At 31.9% G+C, this 22,665-nt stretch overlaps 2 protein-coding genes and 1 long non-coding RNA gene across 3 annotated transcripts; 2 read left to right on the top strand and 1 right to left on the bottom strand.

Annotated features, from left to right (window-relative positions):
* Window positions 1-6,313: 6,313 nt before the first annotated feature.
* On the top strand, window positions 6,314-7,370 carry LOC148771035 (uncharacterized). The gene is made up of 2 exons (XR_016030791.1): window positions 6,314-6,494; window positions 6,724-7,370. It is a non-coding gene; the product is annotated as an uncharacterized LOC148771035 (long non-coding RNA).
* Window positions 7,371-8,548: 1,178 nt separating this feature from the next.
* Window positions 8,549-14,841, top strand: LOC105954714 (serine decarboxylase). The gene is made up of 5 exons (XM_088817647.1): window positions 8,549-8,949; window positions 9,080-9,314; window positions 12,645-12,838; window positions 13,348-13,484; window positions 14,203-14,841. Exons 1-5 carry the CDS (start codon window positions 8,817-8,819, stop codon window positions 14,773-14,775), a joined length of 1,272 nt encoding a protein of 423 aa, XP_088673773.1. The 5' UTR covers window positions 8,549-8,816; the 3' UTR covers window positions 14,776-14,841.
* A 44-nt stretch (window positions 14,842-14,885) lies between these two features.
* On the bottom strand, window positions 14,886-15,545 carry LOC105954713 (uncharacterized). The gene is made up of 2 exons (XM_012978394.1): window positions 15,312-15,545; window positions 14,886-15,230 (listed from the first exon to the last, which is right to left on the bottom strand). The coding sequence occupies exons 1-2, from the start codon at window positions 15,543-15,545 to the stop codon at window positions 14,886-14,888; spliced, it is 579 nt and encodes a 192-aa protein (XP_012833848.1).
* Window positions 15,546-22,665: the final 7,120 nt, after the last annotated feature.

A 22,665-nucleotide genomic window follows, 5' to 3' on the forward strand; every position in this document is an offset into this window, starting at 1 on the left:
AAAGTTTTTGTAAAGTTTTCTAAAAGTTTTTGTAAAGTTTCCTAATTTTCTTTTGTATTTTATAATTTTATTACTCTAATATTCTATAGATATCTAAAATATTTGGGCAAATTACGGTCTATCCCTGAAATATGGACAAATTACGAAAATTCATCCTTCGACTATATATTATTTTACAAAAAACTCTTATTGTTGGTAAATTCAGGGGTGTGCCATACAGAAATTTTGGTAGGCCAAAATTTCATATCGTTTACCGTTCGGTTCGATAAAATAATAGAATTACTGAAATTTTATTAAAGATATTTAATAATTATTTTTATTTTTTATTTTTGAAAATTAATTTTAGATTAAAATACTAATATTAAATATACAAATATATATAAAATAATTAAAAAAAATTGAATATCGAACCGAATTGTCGGTTCTGTAATCGACATGTACCGAGTTTTCGTTGGGTTCGATTCGATCGGTTTACCGACGGAATGAACACCCCTAGGTAAATTTAACACCGTAAGGTTGGACGTGTAAGATAATACATATTTGAGGGGGTGATTGTTATTACACAAACATGACGGAATATTTTCATAATTTGATCTTACCACTGAGTGGCGTAATTTGCCCAAAATCTTTTAAACTTTATCTAATTCTAAGGGCAAATTCCAATTTCCTGCTTTGTACTATGGATTATGGCCACTTTACAACATTCTACTCTTAATTACATCAATTTATCCACATTGCGCTTGTAAAATAGTCCCATTGTGACCATCGTCGTTAGTTTTCTGACTTTTAAGCTTGACATTGTTTAGTCAAGGCTTGGAAATTACAAAAATGTCCACCCATCTTAGTTGTAAAATCAGCTCTCATCGGGAAACCACTTTGCCTCTCCTTTGTCGTCTACTATAGTTTTTCATGTTGGGGAAGTAAAAACTCCGGCGGTCCTCCCCGCACAAGCATTCTCAACTATATCACATGTGTTTATCTTCCCGTACCTTGCCATTACAACATTGCCAAATATTGACTCCCATTATTTCTCCCAGATCTGCATATGACCCGCCCTCGAAAATCTCATTTTAAATAGTGAAATGGATTGACGGGTCTGGAGCAGAACCAGTTGGTTCTAGAGAATGCAATTTTGGGTAAGTTAACATTGTCCAAAAATAAATAAAAAAATTGAAGTCGATTAGCCTTAATTGACTATCAAAACGTAGTCGATTAACTCAACCAACTATCAAAACCCTAGATCTGCCAACCTTCGCGAATTTCCTCCGCCTGCGTCGTCCTCCACCCTATCTATCCAAAAAAACTCTAGGTTTGGTCCCCATCGTCACCCCACCGTTGCCACACCACACCATCACCATCCCCCTCAAAAACAAATATGGGGCAATTTGCTATAGGTCCTCCTATAAGAAACTTTATGAGTATAAATCTAACTATTAATTCTCTATTTTTATTGCGTCTAAAATACCTTTAATAAAATATGAAAGATAAAAATTCACAAATAATAGTCCACTGTATAGAGGTTTTAATCCTAATATTTTCTCCCAAAAGAACATGTGCAAATCTTGAACATGTGCAAATCTTCAAATCTTAACTACAATTTTAATTTTTTTTCATCTTCTCATAAATGCAAAAGCAGAAAACAACAAAAAATAATGTTCGCTTGTTGTTTGTTTATCGTTCCGTTGCTATTTTGTCGCTTTTTAATTGAAAAAAAAAACCCTAGATTTGTTTGTTTCTTGTTCTTCATCGCCTCGTAATGCCAAATCGGAGAACCTCAGTAGCAAATAACATGTTGCAGAAATGTAAACGTCCGGGTAATTAATTCCTTTTTACTCCTCCCATTTTCTTAAGATGTTTTGATGATGATTTAATGACCTAATGTTGGTATTTTTATTCGGGCAAAAAAAAATTTGATATTGAAGCATCGATCTCAGGTAATTATTCACATATTTTAAAAGTTTCGATTTATATTTTGTATAGTTGTTTACCGTGTTGTTTACATTGTTTGCATTTTTTTTTTCTGTCGGTTGTTGTTGTTTATTTGTTGTCGTTTGTGTTGCTATTTGAAATTTGCATTTTACTGTGCATTATTGAACCATCATGTTTTTTTTTTATTGTTCTGGTGGTTTGCATTTTGTTGTTCTTTGTTTTCTTTATTTTGTTGATGTTCATGTGGCTTGTTATTTTTTTGCAGTTTGCAATTTGTTTGCAATCGAACCATCATGTTCTTGTTTGCAGTTGCTTGTTGCACTTTTAATTTTCTACTTGAAATTTTCTATTTGAAATTTTCTTGTTTGGAGTTCCATGTTTACATATTGAATTCCTTGTTTGTAAGTGCAGTTATTGTTTGTAATTTGCTATTTTTTGTTCTTTTTTGCAATATATTATTTGCAATAGAAAGACTTATTTAGTTTTATATTGTGTGCGCTCAAACAGTTACGTCAAAGAAAAAAAAGAACAAGGCATTAAATGACTCTTCAACGTCTTTTGAAGGGGGGAAAACAAGAATAAATCAGACTGCAAACATAGTGCTTGCAGAGCAAGTTATTACAGAAGATCCTTCAATCCCACAATATTCACTCAAACCTTGTTTCACTTGTTCATATCTTCAACCGACATAAATTCAAAAAATACTACATTACATGTGTTCAGAGAAGTTGTATCTTGAAGCCTTTTAAATTGGACTTACTAATTTGCTACTAGACAATAAAATAGTTTTTTTTGTGTTTGTTATAACATCTTTTATTTTGTATTTCGTGTTTTGAAACTATTTCATGTTGCTCGAGTAAAAAATACATTAGGGGCCGTGTTGTTTATTGTTTGTATTTGTGTTTACTATGTTTGTTGTTTATTGTGTGTGTTTGCGGTTTACTGTTTGCTGTTCATTCTTTGCTTTGTTGTTTATTGTTTGTGTTATTTTAAGTTATAAATTGCAATTTGCAGTTTTCTATTTTACATTGCAAAATTATTTTGTTTATTATCTTTTTTTTTTTTTTTGCTTGCTGAAGTAAAACCAGCTAGAAAATACAAACATGGAAAAAAAAAATACAATACCGTCGAGAACATACGAAATAACAATTAATATTTAAATTACATGGTGTCAAGAAAGTTGATAAGTGAAGATTTCTATAAGATATTTATGAAATAAAATTAAAGTTTTTTTTACAAGAAATGAAAATCATTTTTTCACAATAACTAAAGCCTCGAGAGAGAGAGAAAGAGGCATGAGAGAAGAGAAAGGGAGAAAGAGGCGTGGGGTGTGTGTGGTGGGGGGGGGGGGGGGGGGGGAGGTGGGGTGGTGAAGGAGAGAAAAATATATATGAAAGTGTGAGAGGAAAGAGGGAAAGAAAGAGAAAGTGATTTGCGGGATTTGTCTCCCTCAATTTCCAAAGTAACTATTTACTTGTAAATATTAATCAAGGTTATTTATCTCTATACACTAATAATTTTGTTTTATTTTATTGATCAAATGACCTACACGTATATTTATCTAATACAATGGATCAAATGACCTATAGTGTTGGTAAAGTGACACATAATATAGAATAAAAAGTTCTTAAAAGTGATAGATATTGTGGAATGAGGAGGTACTTGTTATGACTTGAACGTTAAACAATAATTCTCGGCTTAATCCCGGTACTTTGGTTTCTCGAACGAGCTCACGTGCCACAGCTATAGTCAATTACTCTCAAACTCGAGAATCTTCAAAGTACCCATCTTAAGTAATCTGCATCAATATTTATTGTCTAAGATTTATTTTGGTTTCTCCATTTTGGATTTTTTTTGATTAATTTTATAAAATTATGTGCTAAAACTAGTGTAGTTAAACTCGCAGTATCTCGCGATATATATTGTGATACGGTACGGTTCCAACTAAAACGATATAATTTGGGCTCTATATCGGTTCTGCATAATTACCGATAAATATTGCGTGATATCATATCGTATCACCATATCACGAAAGGATGTTACCGAAATAAAAATAAAAAAATGCAATTTTCATGCCTGAAAATGGATTTAAAGCAAATCTCTTCAATTTTCTTGAACAATTTAAACGCCAATGATGTGTCTTCACATAAAAAATTCTTATAGGCCCTAATTCGAAAATACATATTTTTCTCTTCGATTTCTTCAAAATTTCTCACAATATCGCAACCCTTATTCAATTTCTCTAAATTCTTGCGATTTGTTTGTGATTCAAGACCGATTCACGCACGATTTTTACTGGGAGTCGCGCAATCCGAACGCACTCGTGATTTAGAGCCTTATTTCTTCCATTTTTAACGCAACTAGGGTAAGGATTTGGATTTTGTGATTGGTTCGTTCAATTTTAGGTGGGTTCGTCGATTTGTGGCGATTTGTTTGATTTCAGCTTAGTTGGATGTTTGTGCAATTTTCAGCATTGATTGGAGTTGTTCGTGCAATTTTCAGCATTTCTGGGGTTTTTTGTGCGATTTGCATCATTGTTGGGGTCTTTCATGCATTTTCCAGCATATTATGGGTATTTTGTGCAATTTTCAGCACTTGAAATGAGTGGTTTAAATTGAAAACATTAGATTTATATATTTACTAGTATTTCACGCGTACGATGCATAGTGATATTTTTAAAGAATATTTTTTTTGGATAAGCTACTGAAAGTAAAAGTTTCAGACGTTGATATTAAATATGAAATAATACAAAATTAAACAATACAAACATTCCATTTGATATAAGTAAAGCATTAGACAAAAATAAGTGACAACAAAAAAATATCGACCGCTAAAAGTGTCTCATAAAAAAAAAAAAAAAAAAGGCAGTACATTATTTAATCCACGTTGCACAACCATCTCGCCCAATGAATTCAAATTCTTAAATTGAAAACATTTCGATCAGAATGGTGTCTGATCACAACTCCTAGAGCAAATTCAATACCATATATTTAAGAACTTATCATCTCTTAAAATATCTTATCAAATATGAATGCGTATTAATGAACCCAATTGTCCCCAACATTTTTATATATGATTTAGTGATTTTGGTGCATATTTCTTTCTCTATTTGGACATTTTTCTATTTTGGGCTTGAACCTCAATAATTGGGCCTCGTATAATCTTGTGTCATCACCTAAATCTCAATTTCGACCACAAACGATGAGGCAATAAATACGGGAATTTTCTAATCCGAAATTTCTACTCTAATAGTAGAGACTAGCTGCCGACTCTGCTGACGAGGGTTGGTAAAAACGGAATTTTAATTTCCAAATTTTGGATTTTTTTATAAATACCTGGACGAATTCAATAAATGCCGAATATTTTAATAGAAAATTTAATAAACACCACTCACCAGTTATCCCACCCTTTCAACTATATAACTATAACAACTTCAATAATTTAATATTTAAAAATATATTATTTATTTCCCTTATGAGTTACGACTTTGTTATTTAAGTTTGGCCACCATCAGCGGGTAACCAGCCTGATGACCTTGCGATGCTAACCTGTCAGGACTCCAACACCACTAATAAACTTTATGAATATTTATTTATTTGTTTTTTGTTTGGAAGAAACAACTAGGTGTAGAAGTCAAATGATGAGAACAAAATCTACACTTTTGAAAAAGGTTCTATTTTTTTTTTTTAAATTGAATATTAGTTACAGTTTCGTTACAAGGAATTTTCGCTCAAAATTGGCGGAATTCAGGAATTCTAATAAGGGGAAATGAGTGATAACCCCTAGTTTTGAAAATATATATAAGGAGGCCCAACAAATTATTCTGCTCTAGTCAAAAACCCAAATTCTGATATTAATTAGTGAGACCCCACTAGACAATTTGAAGTACCTATTTTACCCTTTTTAGTTTTAATTCAATATATGCCCTAACCCTTCTAATCTTCTCTCTTCTAACTCATACCGCCGTTCTTTCCATCCCTCTTCATCTCTCCCTCTTTCTTACTCTCTCTCGCCAGATCTGGCCATCACTCGCCGGTGTTGCCTCCTCTCGCGGCGGGTTTCCCCTTCCAAACCGCTCCACGTCTCGAAGGTCTAGTCACTTCTACTGACAGGGAGAAGGAGCGATCTTCTCTGGTTATCTGCCAGGCGTACGAGGCCGTCGATCGGAGCCGATTCTAGAATCGTCGGAGGCGATGAGAAAACTGAAGATCGGGATTTACTTCACCACGTGGTGGAGCCTGAACGCGTACCCATTTCCATGGCTAACATCGATGCTCTCTTTGGCTGCTGGTTTTCTCATCATGCTAATTTCATGGGCTCTCAGAATCGCCGAAGTCCCGAAAACCGATCTCGATTTCTGAAAACCATTTTTCCGGTAAAACAAAACAAGGCTAATTTGGTGATTTTTCCGATCTGTGATTCTAATTGGGTCTCATTTTTTTTCATTAATATTTTGTATATATTTAATCGAAAAATTGAATCGTTGATTGTTTATTATGATTGGTTTGGTTGAATTTAATTTTTAGGTTGCAGTGGCACATACAATTATATGGCGGCTTCTGTGAGTATGTCATTCCTAAATTGATTTTTGAGGAAAATACCTTCATAATCTTCTAGCATGTAATTGTTGTATAGTTAACTGTTGTGAGTGTCTGGAAGTGAGGGTATGTTGTGTGTTGGAGAGAGTGGATTGTGAGCCTTGACATTTCTTTTAATTATTAATATTTATGAAGTCAACAGTATAGGATTCAATGGCGAATGAATTTGATAGTATTAGTATTTTATTTGTAACAGTTTTGAGCGGTCGACGAGGAGCTTGCGGTGGCCAGGTGTGGCGACGGGGAAGGGTTTCATAGGGGGTTGATTTTCTCCTTTTTTTTATTTTACGTTTTATTTGGTTTGGGATCGAACCGAGCCTGCTTTTAGTGTTCTAGTTTCGATAGATCGGAGTTGTTGTCGGGTTGAAAAGTGAGATTTGAAGCTATAAATTCAAATTATACTATACATGACTATACTCATATAGTTAGTCACACGTAGTTATATATAGTCACATATGGTCATATACATGTAGTTATATATAGTCACATATAGTCATATACATGTAGTCATATATAGTCACATATGGTCATATACATGTAGTCATATATAGTCACATATGGTCATATATAGTCACATATGGTCATATATACATGTAGTCATATATAGTCACATATGGTCATATACATGTAGTCATATATAGTCACATATAGTCATATACATGTAGTCATATATAGTCACATATGGTCATATACATGTAGTCATATATAGTCACATATGGTCATATACATGTAATTATATATAGTCACGTTTAGTAGCATGTAATTATATATTTTTATATAAAAGATATGCGTTTCTTCTGATGTATACTGATGATGATGTTAATGATTGTGTTTTTCGATTTTTTTTGTTGGGTACTAATTGATTTGTAATAACAAGATTCAAATTGTAAATTTATTTGTTGGTATAAATGAAGTTTTTTTTTATATAATCAACGGGTTACATAATCGGTCGACCATAATTTTGGGGTAAAAAACAGTAGATGACTACATATAACTATACATGATTGTCGTATACTATAGTCATGTGTAGTCAATTTCAGTAAAGTAAATTTATCAAAAAATTGAAAAAAATTAAAACAAATTAAAAAATTAAAAAAAAATTAAAAAAATAAAAAAAATTAAATAACTAAAAATAAAACAAAATTAAAAAATTAAAAAATTAAAAATTTAAAAAACTAAAAAAAAATTAAAAAATAAAAAAAATAATAAAAATTAAAAAATACAACGGTATATATAAAAAATAATAATAAAATAAACATTTATATTTTTTAATAAAAAAATCTGTAAAGCTGATAAATGCAGGCCTAGAATGGTAAATGCAGTTGGGCATTATGCTGAATGCAGGCCCAGAACTCTAAATGCAGTTGGGCATTATGCTGAATGCAGGGGCGAAATTACTGATGCAGTTGGGCGAAAATTTAAGGGCACAATAGTATTTTTGCCTCTCCAGGGGTGTATCTCAAAGAAAGAATTTTAGGAGTGGACTTATCCCTATATATTTTCCATTCTAGGGGTGTATATCAAATGGACCCTTCTAATAATAATAATAATAATAATAATAATAATAATAATAATAATAATAATAATAATAATAATAATAATAATAATAATAATAATAATAATAATAATAATAATAATAATAATAAATAATGTAACTTTCGGAAGAAAATCAGAATTTTCGGACAATATTTTAGAAAATTAAAACCGAATAAGAAATTGGAATCTAACATATATTCCAATTTTTTTCTAACCAAAAATTGAAAAATAAAAAATCGGAACTTTTGAAACTGATTAAAAATAACTTCCCACAATTGAAAGAGACATAATTCGAAATTCATTTCCAAATTTCAGTCTAAAATAAAATATTCAAACCAATTTTTTTTTGTCAATAAAAAAGTGAACTTAGGTCAATTGATACATATTCACTTGTTTCAATGAATAGGTGATCCCTTACGAAACTCTATTCAAATTATTACATGATGGAATTGGAGTTTTGACAAGTAGGCGCTAATTAATGGCAACGACACATTGAAAAAAAAAAAAAAACTTTCTAACTTGCCTTAATTTTATAAATTCAAACATATTAATTATGTGAAAATTGGTTAACACTCCGTCAAAACTATTTTATCATTTAATAATTATTACAAGGGAAGACCATAAAGATTATATATCATCAACTATTCAAATATAATTTTAATATCTCCTATATTCAATAGTATATATCTAGGTAGCTAGAGAAGTATTTTTATGATCTAGCTTACATCCAAGCAATATATTTTGAATCCAATTATGGATGCCTCATCGTTGTGCCTGAATAACACAAATTTTGCATTTGCGACGACCGTGGACAAACAACGTTGCATCGCCAAAACTATCTCACAATTTCATGGCCATCTCGCTGAAAGATCTAGCCATTTTTTAGGTGTGTGTGTGTATATATATATATTTTTTTTTATTTTTTTTTTATTTTTTTATAATTAAGATGATTAGATTTATATCATATCACACATATTATTCTTTGATTTTTCTTTTTATTTTATAATTTTTTTCAGGTTATCACATCAACCAAAATTGCAACCATTTGATGGATTTATCACCTTTATTGCGTTTCCATATCAATAATATTGGTGACCCATTTAAGGAAAGTAACCTCAGTTTGCATTCTAAAAAATTTGAGGTGGCGGTTTTGGATTGGTTTGCTGAGCTATGGGAGATTGAGAAAGATGAATACTGGGGCTACGTCACCAATGGTGGAACAGAAGGCAATAACCAAGGACTCTTACTAGGGTTAGTGTACATATACAGGCTATTACTCATATTATATATATATATATATATATATATATATATATATATATATATATATATATATATATATATATATATATATATATATATATATATATATATATATATATATATATATATATATATATATATATATATATATATATATATATATATATATATATATATATATATATAACGAATTTAATAAATTTTTTTACTAAAATTGGGAATAGAGAGGTTGAACGGAATTTGATTTGGTAGAGAGGTTTTGGAGGATTCGATTTCGTAGAGAGATTTTGGGGGGTTTGATTTAAATTGATTAAGGTAGTTACACAATAGATATAATTAATTTATTAGAACATTGAAATATTGACATGGATTTATACACGTATAACCTAATATAGATGGACCAATAACAAATTGCCCTTAAAAAGATATTTATACACACAAGTTTATTTATGTACGGATTGCAAAAACACCCATGGCAACGACACTTAATTAAAAAAAGGACTATCCTATTTTTTTGTCTTACAAATATATCCATCCCTCAGCACTTATTTGCAATTAAGGGAAACTCTCTTATATATACCAAAATTACTCATAACTCCTTGAAATCCTAATTCATCAAAATTTCATGATTTAAACCTTAATTTAGCCCAGATTTCACCAATTTTGATCGTCGATCTCCGGCGTTGATTTTTTTTTTCTTCTGACTTTTTGACCGCCATAAAATAATATTACTGTTAACACAACAATATTAATGTGTTAACTGTAATATTAATGTCTTTGCTTGCAATATTACTGTCTGAGACAATATTTGTTTTAAAAATAATTGAAAAAAAAGAGTAAAAAATATTTAATATTACTGTGTAAACCAGTAAGATTAGTGTATTGTATTCGCAATAATTCTACTGTGTTGACCGAATGAAAATAAAATAACTTAAAAAATATATATTTCAAAGAAAAAAAAAGTCAATGCGGGGTCCGTGGCTGAAAAAAAGTTCAGAAAAAAAAAAGTAATTTTTTTTAATGAAAATGGGGTTAAAGCGATATACTTGTTAAAATTTGGGGTCAATTTGTGATATTGTTAAGTTGGGACATTATAAATGAAACTGATATAAATCATATTGTGAGGGGCATTTTGGCAAGAGACAACGAAATTGTATTTTTTGTAGAACTGAATCAACTGATTTAGGTGTAGATAGAATTACAAATAAGTCCTCCTTACCGGAGTTATATGCAATTCGGTATTTATTTATTTATTTATATGAATAATTATAATTGTTTCTTGTACTTGTACATGATCACTTATTCAGTTTTTGTCCACACACACAAACTTGAGTTACAATTCTACCCCTTCGGGCATTTCCACACTTGTAACTAGGGGTGGAAATCGGAACGCAATTTTCGATTTCCACTGAATCCGATCCGAGTTTTTTCGATTTTGGAACGATATTTTGTAGTCAGAATTCCGAAATTCTGATTTTCGACTTTTTCCGAAAAAATCGGATCGAAATCGGAATTGTGTATGAATTATTCGGAATTTCCGAATTCCGATCCGAAATTTCCGATAATATTTCCGAAATTTTCCGAAGTTTTCCGAAAATTATTAATATTTCTTCATTACTATATATTGTTTCTAATGAGGCTTTAAAAAGCCCACTTTAACAAGGCAGCCCACTCTAGCAAGACAGCCCACTTAAGCAAACTGATGAGTCCAAATATTGAATATTCAGAATTTTAGGGGCTAAAAAGTAAACACCACAAACTTCTAATAAAACCTTAATTTCTTCATTGTTCTTCTTGCGCCGCTCACATCTCCTTTTTTTTTTTTCTTTCCACCGCCAACTCTTCTTCTCTACCACATGAGTCATAACACCTAACTTACCATATCTTTAATCGTTGCCTTCGCGAAACAGAGGCTTTAATCGTTGCCTTCGCGAAACAGAGGCTGGAATTGCTGCAAAATACCACAATATTTTTTCTCTCAAGATCGCCGGAGTAGCTGCCAAAAGCTACCGTTATTCTCTCTATAAATATCTGCCGTGGCCATTGCTTTTCATCCGTGCTTCAGTCGCCGGGCATAGTCAACGACGTTTATGAAAATTCCGAAATTCCGATTTTTTTTTTAGAATCAGAATCGGAACGACCTTTTGTATTCCGAAATTTTTGGAATTGGAATCGAAAGTGATTTGTCACTTCTGAAAAAAAATCGAAAATTTTCCGAAAGGGGCGGATTCCGATCCGATCTCCACTCCTACTTTTAACTCAATTTTGTTTTTAGGAACGAGAAAATAGAAAACAAAATAAGGGCATTTTGCACCCATGAATTGTACCCTAACAAATACACCCATAAACCATACGTTCTACATAAACTACACTCTATCTTAAACACTTCCTTTGACCTAAATAAATTTAAATGATGGACAAAAACATCCTTATATATATCTTCATAATTGCGTTTTTTCTCTTTTTCTATTATTTCTTGGTTTTTGAGGTGTTTCCTCAAGCGCGCACACATGTTTGATCTTAATGACATATTTGTAATTATTTGAAAATTAATTACATTTTTTTGCATCTTTTCCGATGTACGGGATAACACTTTTAAAAGTGAAAAAATAATTAATTTAATACGTGACAATAAAAATTATAATAAAAGTACATTATACTATAAACAGATTTATTAGTGATGTTTAAATTACTGTAAAAATGTCAACATTCATACAAATTTGATAATATAAATCTATTCAGAAACATATTATATAAACTCAATTATTCCAATATGAAATTGATTGTTAAATAAATGAATCAATTAATAAAGAAAAAAGTAAATCAATGTGGATTTCTTTGTAAATCTCTCATTTTTTTTGCAATTTCTTTATAAATCTCTCCTTTTTACATTCACCGACGTCAATTTTTTTTAATTATCGGAAAAGTAAAGCAAAAGATCTCTCTAACTAGCACATACACACCAATGTGGATTTTTTATTTTATTTTTAATTGTTTTGCTCTGCCTAATTTAACTTTTTTTGATGCTATTTTACTAATTTTAAATTTCATAACTAATTATTTTAATATTGTATAATTTAGTTTTTTCATACTATTTAATTAACATATATTTAAACTTTCTTTATATTTTAAAGCTACCCGGTGCATCGCACGATAATTAATTCCTAGTAGGCTAGTATATATAAGTCAATGGGATATCTGATGATTTTAATAATTTAAAAAAAGTATTTGATGCGGATAACATATAGCTCAAAGGGTTATTTAACGATAATTACGAGACTAGCAATAATAATTTATTCATACTTACTCATATTGCAGGAGAGATTTACTGCCAGATGGGATTTTATACGCATCAAAAGAGTCACACTACTCCATCTTCAAAGCATCAAGAATGTACCGAATGGAGTGTCAAATAATAGACACCTTAATTACTGGGGAGATAAATTGCACCGAGCTAAGAGAAAAACTTTTTCTCAACAAGGATAAACCAGCCATCGTCAATGTCAACATTGGTATGCATCATTAATTATTTACGATTTCCCCACATTTTATTTAATGACCTCTTTCTATATATTTGTATTTAATTTCCATATGTTTAGACTATAACTAATTGCTTTAGGCATGTTAGGTTACATGGTCAGATTAATTTGTTCCTGGCATAATAGGATATTCAATTTCTTGTATTAGTTCTAGTATTAAAACTATTAAAATTTAGAATTAGATATGGCTTTTCAATAACACCTCTAATTTTAATAATATTAGTATCCTAATTTGTATTATTTCAGGGACAAATCTCTTATTATCTTTCCTTTTTAGTAGATACCTATAAAATTAATTGCAGGGGACGGAGTAACTTCCAATATTATTGGTAGGTGGCATTTGTAATTGTGGACTTCAGCTTTAGGTCACAAACTTGAATTAGTTTGAAATTTGTTAGTCAAACACATGTTACTAACTTGCCTACTATTCAGTCAATGGTATTTATAAATCTTTTTTGATCGAGCAAATCTTGGAATTATAGGGACAACTTTCAAAGGAGGTGTCGACAACCTTGATCTTATCATAATGACATTAGAGGAATGCGGCTTCTCACACGATCGATTTTACATACATTGTGATGCAGCATTAAATGGGCTAATCTCTCCTTTCCTTGAATACGTAAGTACGTACATATAAAACACAAAACACACACCCCATAAAGTCTACTATGAGCACTATCAGGGGCGGGTCCAGGGGGTTTTGGGTGGGGGGCTAAAAATTTTTTTGGGGTAAAATAGTATAAAATTTTAACTTTGGGAGTGGGCTAAAGTGTATTTATTAATACATAAATAACCCAAACTATTAAAAAAAAATGTAATTTTTTTTTTTCTGCAGGGGCGGGGGCCCTCAACACATGCCTTGGGTCCGTCCAGAGCACTATAGTATACTATATATGAGAAAATAACATATTAAATCATCCATATGTTGCACAATAGTTATCACTTAAGAGAAATATTTTTGTTATGTATTATCTTAATATTGCATTAAATTTATTTTTCCTATTTTACCCTTATTAAATTGAACTCTATTAAATATCAATTTTATCTTATCACATTAGGAAATAATAGTTATTTTAATCTATTTCATTTTTTTCTCCTGAAATCAAGTCACATTTATTAAAATTCTTAATATTTGTGCAAAGGTGGAAAGGGACATATATAAAGGAACGGATGAAGTATGTAACATTTCCAAATTAAATTTTGATTAAAAAAAATACAAATAAATAAAATAATTATTGAACAAATTTATATAAATAATAAATTCTTTATTGTCATGTACCCTATTCAAATCTTATTTTTCCTGCATTTCACTTTAATTGTTGATCTTTGATTCATAGGGCCCAAAACTAAGTTTCAAGAAGCCCATTCGGAGCATAAGTGTCTCTGCCCACAAGCTACTGGGCTCATCAATACCATGTGGCGTGCTCATGACAAGGAAAGGTCGCATCACTAATAATCTATCAGAAAATGTTGAGTATATCGACACTTTGGACACTACAATATCTGGGAGTCGAAACGGCCACGCGCCAATCTTTATATGGTATGGCTTAAAAATGAAAGGTCGCAGTGGACTTCATACAGAAGTCAACAAGTGTTTGACTAATGCCAAGTACTTGAGAGATGGATTTAAAAATGCGGGTATCAGCGCTATGCTTAATGAGTCGAGCATTGTGGTTGTTTTCGAGCGACCTTTGAGTCGTGAGTTTATTGATTATTGGCAACTTTCCCTTCTAGAAAAAATGGCTCATGTTGTTGTGATGCCTCATGTAACGGTAAAAATGTTGGATGATTTTCTCGACGATCTTGTTCAAAACAGAGAGATTTGGTATGGGAATGGAAAAGTTCAACCACTTTGTCTGGCCGAGGAAATTGGGGTTTCTAATTGTGCTTGCTTGGTTCACATGAATTAATGGGATGTAGCTTCCCTGGAAATTACAAAAAAAATAAAAAATGTATCAATTGAGTCATACAATTTATAGATTTTTTTTTTTTTTTGAGAAACAAAATCAATTTTCATTATCTAACACATTTCAAGAGAGATTACAGAATGTATTAGAGGAGGAAGATCGAACAAATGATAGTCGCCTTGCTTTGATAGAGATGCTACTTCGTGAGCCACCCGGTTCCCTTCTCGAAGTATGTGTTGGACTCTAAATTCTTCAAAATCTTCGCTAATACGTTGAATATCCATTATGATATTTCCATATCCCGCTCGAGAATCAGACGTTCCCTTTATGGCTGAGATAACCACAAAAGAATCGCCCTCTATGATGACCTTCGTCCAATTCCTTTCGCGAGCTAAATGAACCGCCAAAACAGCAGCTTTGGCCTCCGCCGAAGTAGGATCCAGAGGTTGTCTGACACACTGGGTTAACCACCCTAAGCATACACCCGAACTTGATCTACCGATAACTCATAATCCACAAACTCCGTCCACGCAATTAACTGTTGCATCGAAGTTGATTTTCACTACATCATTTTCCGGGGGTTCCCAACGCACCGAGTTTCTATCACTTCGAACACCGGGCTGAAGCACTACTGATGTGGCAGCATGGAGTTCTTTCCAGTACTTATCCGCGAACGCTACAATTTCGACTGCTTCAGTGTGCTTCCCTTCGAAAATTCGTTTATTTCGAGAATGCCAAATAGCCCAGCATAATAGGATAATTTTTTCAAACATTTTGGAATCAGCTTTCTTTATAATCCCTTGCAACCACTTATATACTTCTATTTCCGTCGTATGATAGATCGCCCTAGGGAGGCCACTCAGTGCCCAAACTTGACGTGTGAAAGAGCAATAGAACAAATTGTGTAAAACAAATTGTGTAAAACAAATTGTGTAAAACACTTTATAGATTAAGATTGAATAAATGGGTGATTGGTATATTTAAATTTGGCAACCAATTGTAATTTGGTGTGATCAATATTTAAGATGTTATGAGTTGTAATTTTAAATTTCCAGTTGGCAACAAATTATATATTTTTGTAATAAGAAAAAAAATGTTAATTTTTTATTTTTTGATTTTTGTGAAATATAGTTTCATATAATTGGTGATCAAATTTTTTTTTTCTTCTTTGCAATTTGTAGTTTCAAAATTAAGCTAAAAGGGTGGAGAAAAAAATACGATTTGGTATCTTGCGCGATGGAAAAAAAGTACCATTAAAAATATGAAATTGCCCCAATTCACCTTTAACTAATTAATTCGGGGTGTATTGTAAGTAATTTATTGTATATTTAGGATGCAAAATACTATTATTTTTTTTTTCGAAATTGTAAAGTGGCAAAACACTAAATTTTAAGAGTGTCGATTGGAATGAAGCTTAATGTGTATGTTGAGGCATATGTTGACCGCAGTCCGCGGCGATAATGTTTTTTAAAACATTTGATATTTAACTCCTTTCAGTAATATTATTGTGTTAATATTAATTATACTGTTTTAGACAGTCATATTATTGTTTTGTAAGCATACAATATTATTGTCCCGGCCAAAAATATAATTGTTCAATGCAATATTATTGTCCCAGACAATTATTTTGTCTATGTTAGTTACCATTTTCAAATTATTTTCACTGTCTCACCAAAATAAATTATCTTTCTAAAATATTTTCAAAACTTTCCGCAAAAAAAACGAAAAAAATAAAAAAATTCAAATGTTCCTCTCACTAAAAACATGATTTGATGGCTGCAGGGAAAATTATCTTCACTAAAATACAAATTAAAATTACTATATCTTTCAAAATATTCTTCCAAAATATTTTTTTCCAACACCTTTTAAACATGATTTGACTGCTACAGTACAAATTGTTTGTTCTAAAAACACAAACAAACTTTATTTTATTTTCAAATTCTTCTCACAAAACATCTTTCTCCAGGATAAAATGGAAACGGAAATCCAAAAGCTTACCAAACAGTAACATTAATGTCTCTCTGCAATATTACTGTCTCAAATAGTAATTTTACTGTCGAAGATAGTAATATCACTATCTAAGCCTGCAATAGTATTGTCTCTAACACTAAAATTATTATGTTGGTTATTAAAAAAAAAAGTCGACGCAGGAGACTGGTAGTCAACTCCGTCAAAAAACTAAAAAGTTAACATCAGAGATCAACCGGTCGACTGGCTGGAAAAAAAATTCAAAAAAAAAAAAGTTTTTTAAAACATTGTGAAAATGGTGGTTAATGTAATATAATTGTTAAAATCGAGTGGCAATTTGTAATATTGGTTAAGTTAGAGTTTCAGGGATGAAATTGATTTAAATTATATCCTAAAGAGTATGTTAGGTAAAAACTTAAGGATATGTTTATTTACGAAACTTTTTTTGATATAAATATATGTACATTTATGTCTTCCTCCTTGGGGTAATTATATGTAATTCGCCCTAATAAGTAATAACAAATATGTCACAGCCAAAACTTTCCAATACATAGTTTAGTCACTAAATAAGTGTAGCAAATAAGTAGAATAATGGCATGTTGGCTAAGTTTATTTTAAACAACTGATAATCTCTTATGTTTGATAAGATTTTTTAGGAGCTGATGAGCTGTTACATCTTATTTTAATAATTAATTATTAACGTGTTTAGATGATGAACTTGTTTGCTATTTTTATACATCTTAAATAAAAAGATGGGGTATATGTACTCATTAAAAAAATCGTATTTCCTCTCCACCAACTTAGTTAAAAAAAAAAATAAGATCTATTTTTTTAAATACCAAACACTTCTTATAAGATCTTAAACATCTTATAAGCTATTTTAAAATCTTATAAGCTTAGTCAAACACCATCTAAAATTGAAAATAGAAATGCTACTTTATTTCTTACCAAATTTTCTAGGGTATTTATACTAGGGGTTTTTATGTATAAGCTTCTGACCAATCATCTTTATTATTTTAGGTTCAAGTGTTATATCTCTTTTGCCAATAAACCGATTCATGTAATATGTATTATAAGTAAAGGCAAACTTAATGTTTATGACAAAATTACCCCAACCCTTTACACACATAATCTATTTGTAACCGAAATTTAACTTCGCTTTTGATAAAAAAATAATTCAATTTTGACCTTTTCTTTTCAAACTTTTTTCTTTATGATTTTTTTTCTACCGTCGGTTTCCGGCATTGACCAACGTTGAATTTATTATTATTATTATTTTTTTAATGTATGATTTTTCTTTCGCTGTCGCTGACCGGTAGTCAACGCTGGTCTCCGGCGGCGTTAATTTTTTTTTTCTTTGTTTCCTCCTATTGCTGACTTTTGACAGTAATATTATTGTGGTTGACGTAAAATTACTTTAAACAAAACAAAACTACTGTCATTGACAGTAATGTTACTCGGGTTGACAGTAAAATTACTGTAAAGACAATAATACTACTGTCAACCAAATCAATATTACTTTTTTTGACTTTATTTTATTTCGGTTATTTGTTGACCGGTTAACGTAATAATATGTATTTCTACTATTGTAATATAATTGTAATTGATGGCAAAATTACTGTAAGCACAATAATATTACTGTCAACAACATCAATATTATTTTATTTTGCCTTTTTTTATTTTATTTTCTTTGTTGACTAGTCAACACGGAATAATATATATTACGATCTAGTATTGTAATATTACTGTGATTGACAATTATATTAATGTCAACCTCACTAATATTAATGTGGAACCTTTTATTATGTTTGCCTTTTGATCGGTCTGTTAAAGTAGGGTGACCAACAAGACAATATATGGTTGGAGTCTTTCCTTTATTAGTGTAATAAACAGTTAATCTCTTATTAATGATAAAATTTAATTTTGGCATTCTATATCTTTTTCCCTTGCACGTGCATAAATATAGTCCTTGCAGTTACTTATATTATTATTAATTGACCAAGTTGAATCATGATATATTAAATTAGAGTAATGTAACTCTTAAATTAAGTTCGTAGTCAACGTGTTATGCCATTAATGATGATACCAGCCTTTTTCATTAAAGACTAGCCCTTAGTGTATGTGTACCGCGTCTCATCAGTAATCGGTATTGCGATATCGGCATACATGAGTGGGTATTCATATAGATGAGTTCACTGAACTCCCTCATCCTAGAAATCTCTAAGTGGTTCCCACAACCGAGTAGAGGTTTCTATGATATAGTTGTACATCATTAATCCTTAAGACCTATATACCATTGTGGCTTCATTAGAGGACCGGCTGTATGGTGACATGTCCGTGAGTCTCACCATTGCTCCAAGGGCCAGTGTTCGTGCTGTCCGAAATCTAGTGTGAAGTATGTGCATTGTAGTAGGGGATTCGATCGATTGATTAGTTATGGATGCCCTGTGTTCTTATAGTTTATACTCAATAGAGTCTTTGGCCAGAGCTGAATGTGTAATAATTAGGGAAATGCGCTTCTCTAAATCATACACATATGGATTATATTACTAAGAATATTCACACGGTTATTGAACTTTAATAGAGGTCTCGGTGGACCAAGACCTCTAGTTCAATCGGGACATATTTATCGAAGGGTTCGTATTGTACGCTAAATGTATCACATGGTTCTTGCAGGCACTTCATTTATATCTAGGGAATCATGATGCGTAGTTGCTACACGTTAATCTTGATTCGTTGGGCAGTTAAGTTGAAATTAGTTTCATCTTAATTATAACTCTAGGGATGAGTTTAAATCACCATGTGTTGTGGGCCCACATCTAACTTACACCTGAACCATCGAGAGTCATACTTTTCGTGTACTTAAATTCATTGAATATAACGGGCTAAGATTAATTGTTAATCTTTGCCTAATAGAAAGTCAATTTGATTGAGTCCAACACTCATAATTGTTGATTACGAATGAGAATAAAAGAAAGAAAATAATTAGGCGATAATTTAGTAAACTTTCTAAATTGGAAAGTTTCTCGATTTAGCAGTCAACTGAGTTAGGGTTTTCATTTTTAGAAATTGAAAAATATGAATTGGCACTCGTATTGACGAGGACATTACGGTGATTATGAAAATATAATTGCTATAATTTTCCGATCAATTATTTGTGATAAACGAGTAGAGGAAACCTATTGGACATAAGTTGTAAGGTCCAATTAAACTTAACCCCGGTAGGGTTAAGTCACAAAACCTTATAAATACTGATTTATAGAGTCTTGTGAAAAGACACACTAGACAAAAACCCTAGCCGTCTCTCTCTCTCTCTCTCTCTCTCTCTCTCTCTCTCTCTCTCTCTCTCTCTCTCTCTCTCTCTCTCTCTCTCTCTCTCTCTCTCTCTCTCTCTCTCTCTCTCTCTCTCTCTCTCTCTCTCTCTCTCTATATATATATATATATATATATATATATATATATATATATATATATATATATATATGCCGCCGCCAATTCCCAGGCATCGCCACCGCCGCCTTTCTGGTGCCACCACCGCCGCCCGTCGTCGCTAGCTCTTTTCTCTCACTGTTTATTTCCGTTTTATTATAACATCTACATGTCTAGTGCCTCATAGGGTATGGAAATCACTATACGAGGTGAATCCCAAGAGGAGAAGGAAGAAGCACCGGACAGCAATCCCGTCGCCGTACCGCTGCCACGCGACACCGATAACAACTAGAATAAGATGTATTGCTACCAATCAACTAAATCTTCTGTTCTCAAGATGAGATGTCAATGGTTGAGATAACGCAAATGGCAAGGTGGTTAAATCTAGATCCGTCAGATTTCAATCACAGTAGGAATCAGATACATGACTGTAGTATTCTAGCTTTAACGGAGACAGATGATGATGCTTTAGAGTTAGTCAAATGAACTTTCTTGATATTGAAAGAGTAACTGCAATTTATATCAAACATGAAAGTGTAGAAGAACGTGAAGACACTGAAAGTGAAAATAATTCTTTAGATGATGATCTTTTTCCAGAAGTAGATGAACCAATAGGATATGTAGGTGATGTTGTTGAACCAATAGGTGTTGCTGGTGAACCACTCTCTGATGATGATGATGATGATGATGATGTGTCTCCTAATGGTAATTTTGATGAGGTTAGAACATGGAATGAATCACTAGAGCAAACAACATGAGCAAATCCATCCATGTCTATGTTTGTTTCCTCTGATTCTTCTAACATTACTTACCTTCGTGTTTCTTCTCTACGCACCTCAGGTAAGACTTCTCGGCTAGATGGCAAGGTTTTCCGCCTAAAATTCTTCCACGAACCTCATCAAGGTTTTTGTTAAGACCAACCAAGAAATTAAATACCCTGATTCTCTCGACTTTCTTTTTGTATAGGATGCTGTCATTTGCACTTTCCCACTCTTCTTCTTAAAACATGTCCAACTCCTGGCATCTCGGTTACCTTGTTTTATCTGCCACATCTTCGTATTTAACTCACATAGCTGAGAACGATTTTTCAAATCTGAATAAGTCTGGCTAATAGCTTCCCAAACATCTCGTGCTATTGGGAAAAACATAAAATGCTTTGCCAAACCTGGTTCCATAGAATTTATCAGCCAAGCAATTACCATGGAATTTTCAGATCGCCATTGTATATATTTTGGATCATTGATCCCTAATGGTGTTATTTAGCCATTAATCACCAAACGCATCGACTGAGACCACTTAAAATATTTTTTTCCATTTAATTTATGAGTAGAAATTTAAAGAGCATTATCAGAAGAAGTGATGCGAACCACGCCAACCATGTGATGAGAGCCGATATCAATATTTCGGATATCAAATCTTGGACCGTCCAAAAGAAGGAATCAAAGGGTGGAACCGCGACCTGTTGCCTATAAAGAGGCAAGAACATTTGTATGCGAAGATGGCACAATCAATTGCGAAAGATTGATTTATAAGTCAGGGGCGAACGCCATTGAGAAACTCTGGACAACCGAAGAGAATAATCTCAATTTATTTATCAAAATACGTCCATTAAAATAAGCCAAATTGGCAACCTATTTATAAGTGCTAAAAAAAAATTTTTTCACAAGGAAAATGTCTTCTACCTAAACTATAATTAGGTAACTAATAAATAAGAAAATCCTAACCATAAAGAATTCTAAAATAAGAAAAATACATTAAATCCTAAAATAAAAACACGTGCCTAACTAAATTAAACTACTTGGTCTTCAAGTTGACTTCCCAATCACCGTTCTAAACTCGCGTTTGTGCTCGTGCAGACACTTCAAGCTCAATTAAGACATTGTTCTGCTTTGAATCTCTCTCTTCTCAACACATGAAAGTCGCAAAACTTTCAGTTAGGTTTTCTCTCTTCTCAACACATGAAAGTCGCAAAACTTTCAGTTAGGTTTTCTCAGTAATTTGAATCACCTTATTTGGACGTCATATGATACAGTTATAAGCTGCATGGTAAACTCTGCCATAATCATACGAGACTTTTGAGATGCATGAAATTCGACTTGTCCAACGAATTTCCCTCTTCCTTTTCTTTAATTCCAAACCATGGACTCTTCAATCAACTCCCTTGTGCTGATTCTTATCCTTATGAACATGATCAACTTCATTAAACTCACACGCTTTCTCTTCTTTCAATTATTCGTGTTGGAGCTAGTTAGGACCATATCAAGAAACAACCATTAGAATTGGTTGAGTAGTTCCTTCTACAGAGGCAGAAGTCTCCCCAAAGCAGATTTGAAGTTCATGATCGAGCCCTAAAGCTCTGACATCATGTAGAAATGTTGAAGAAGAGAAGAAATAGTTTCTGCATTTTATTATATATTATTAATCAGAATATTACATACATAAATAACCAGTAGAAGACATTCTTTTTGCTAGTGATCAACTCCTAAATTAGGAACG

Source organism: Erythranthe guttata, chromosome 4 (assembly GCF_056151865.1).
Source record: "Erythranthe guttata isolate IM_541 chromosome 4, IM_541, whole genome shotgun sequence".
NCBI classification, from domain to species: Eukaryota; Viridiplantae; Streptophyta; class Magnoliopsida; order Lamiales; family Phrymaceae; genus Erythranthe; species Erythranthe guttata.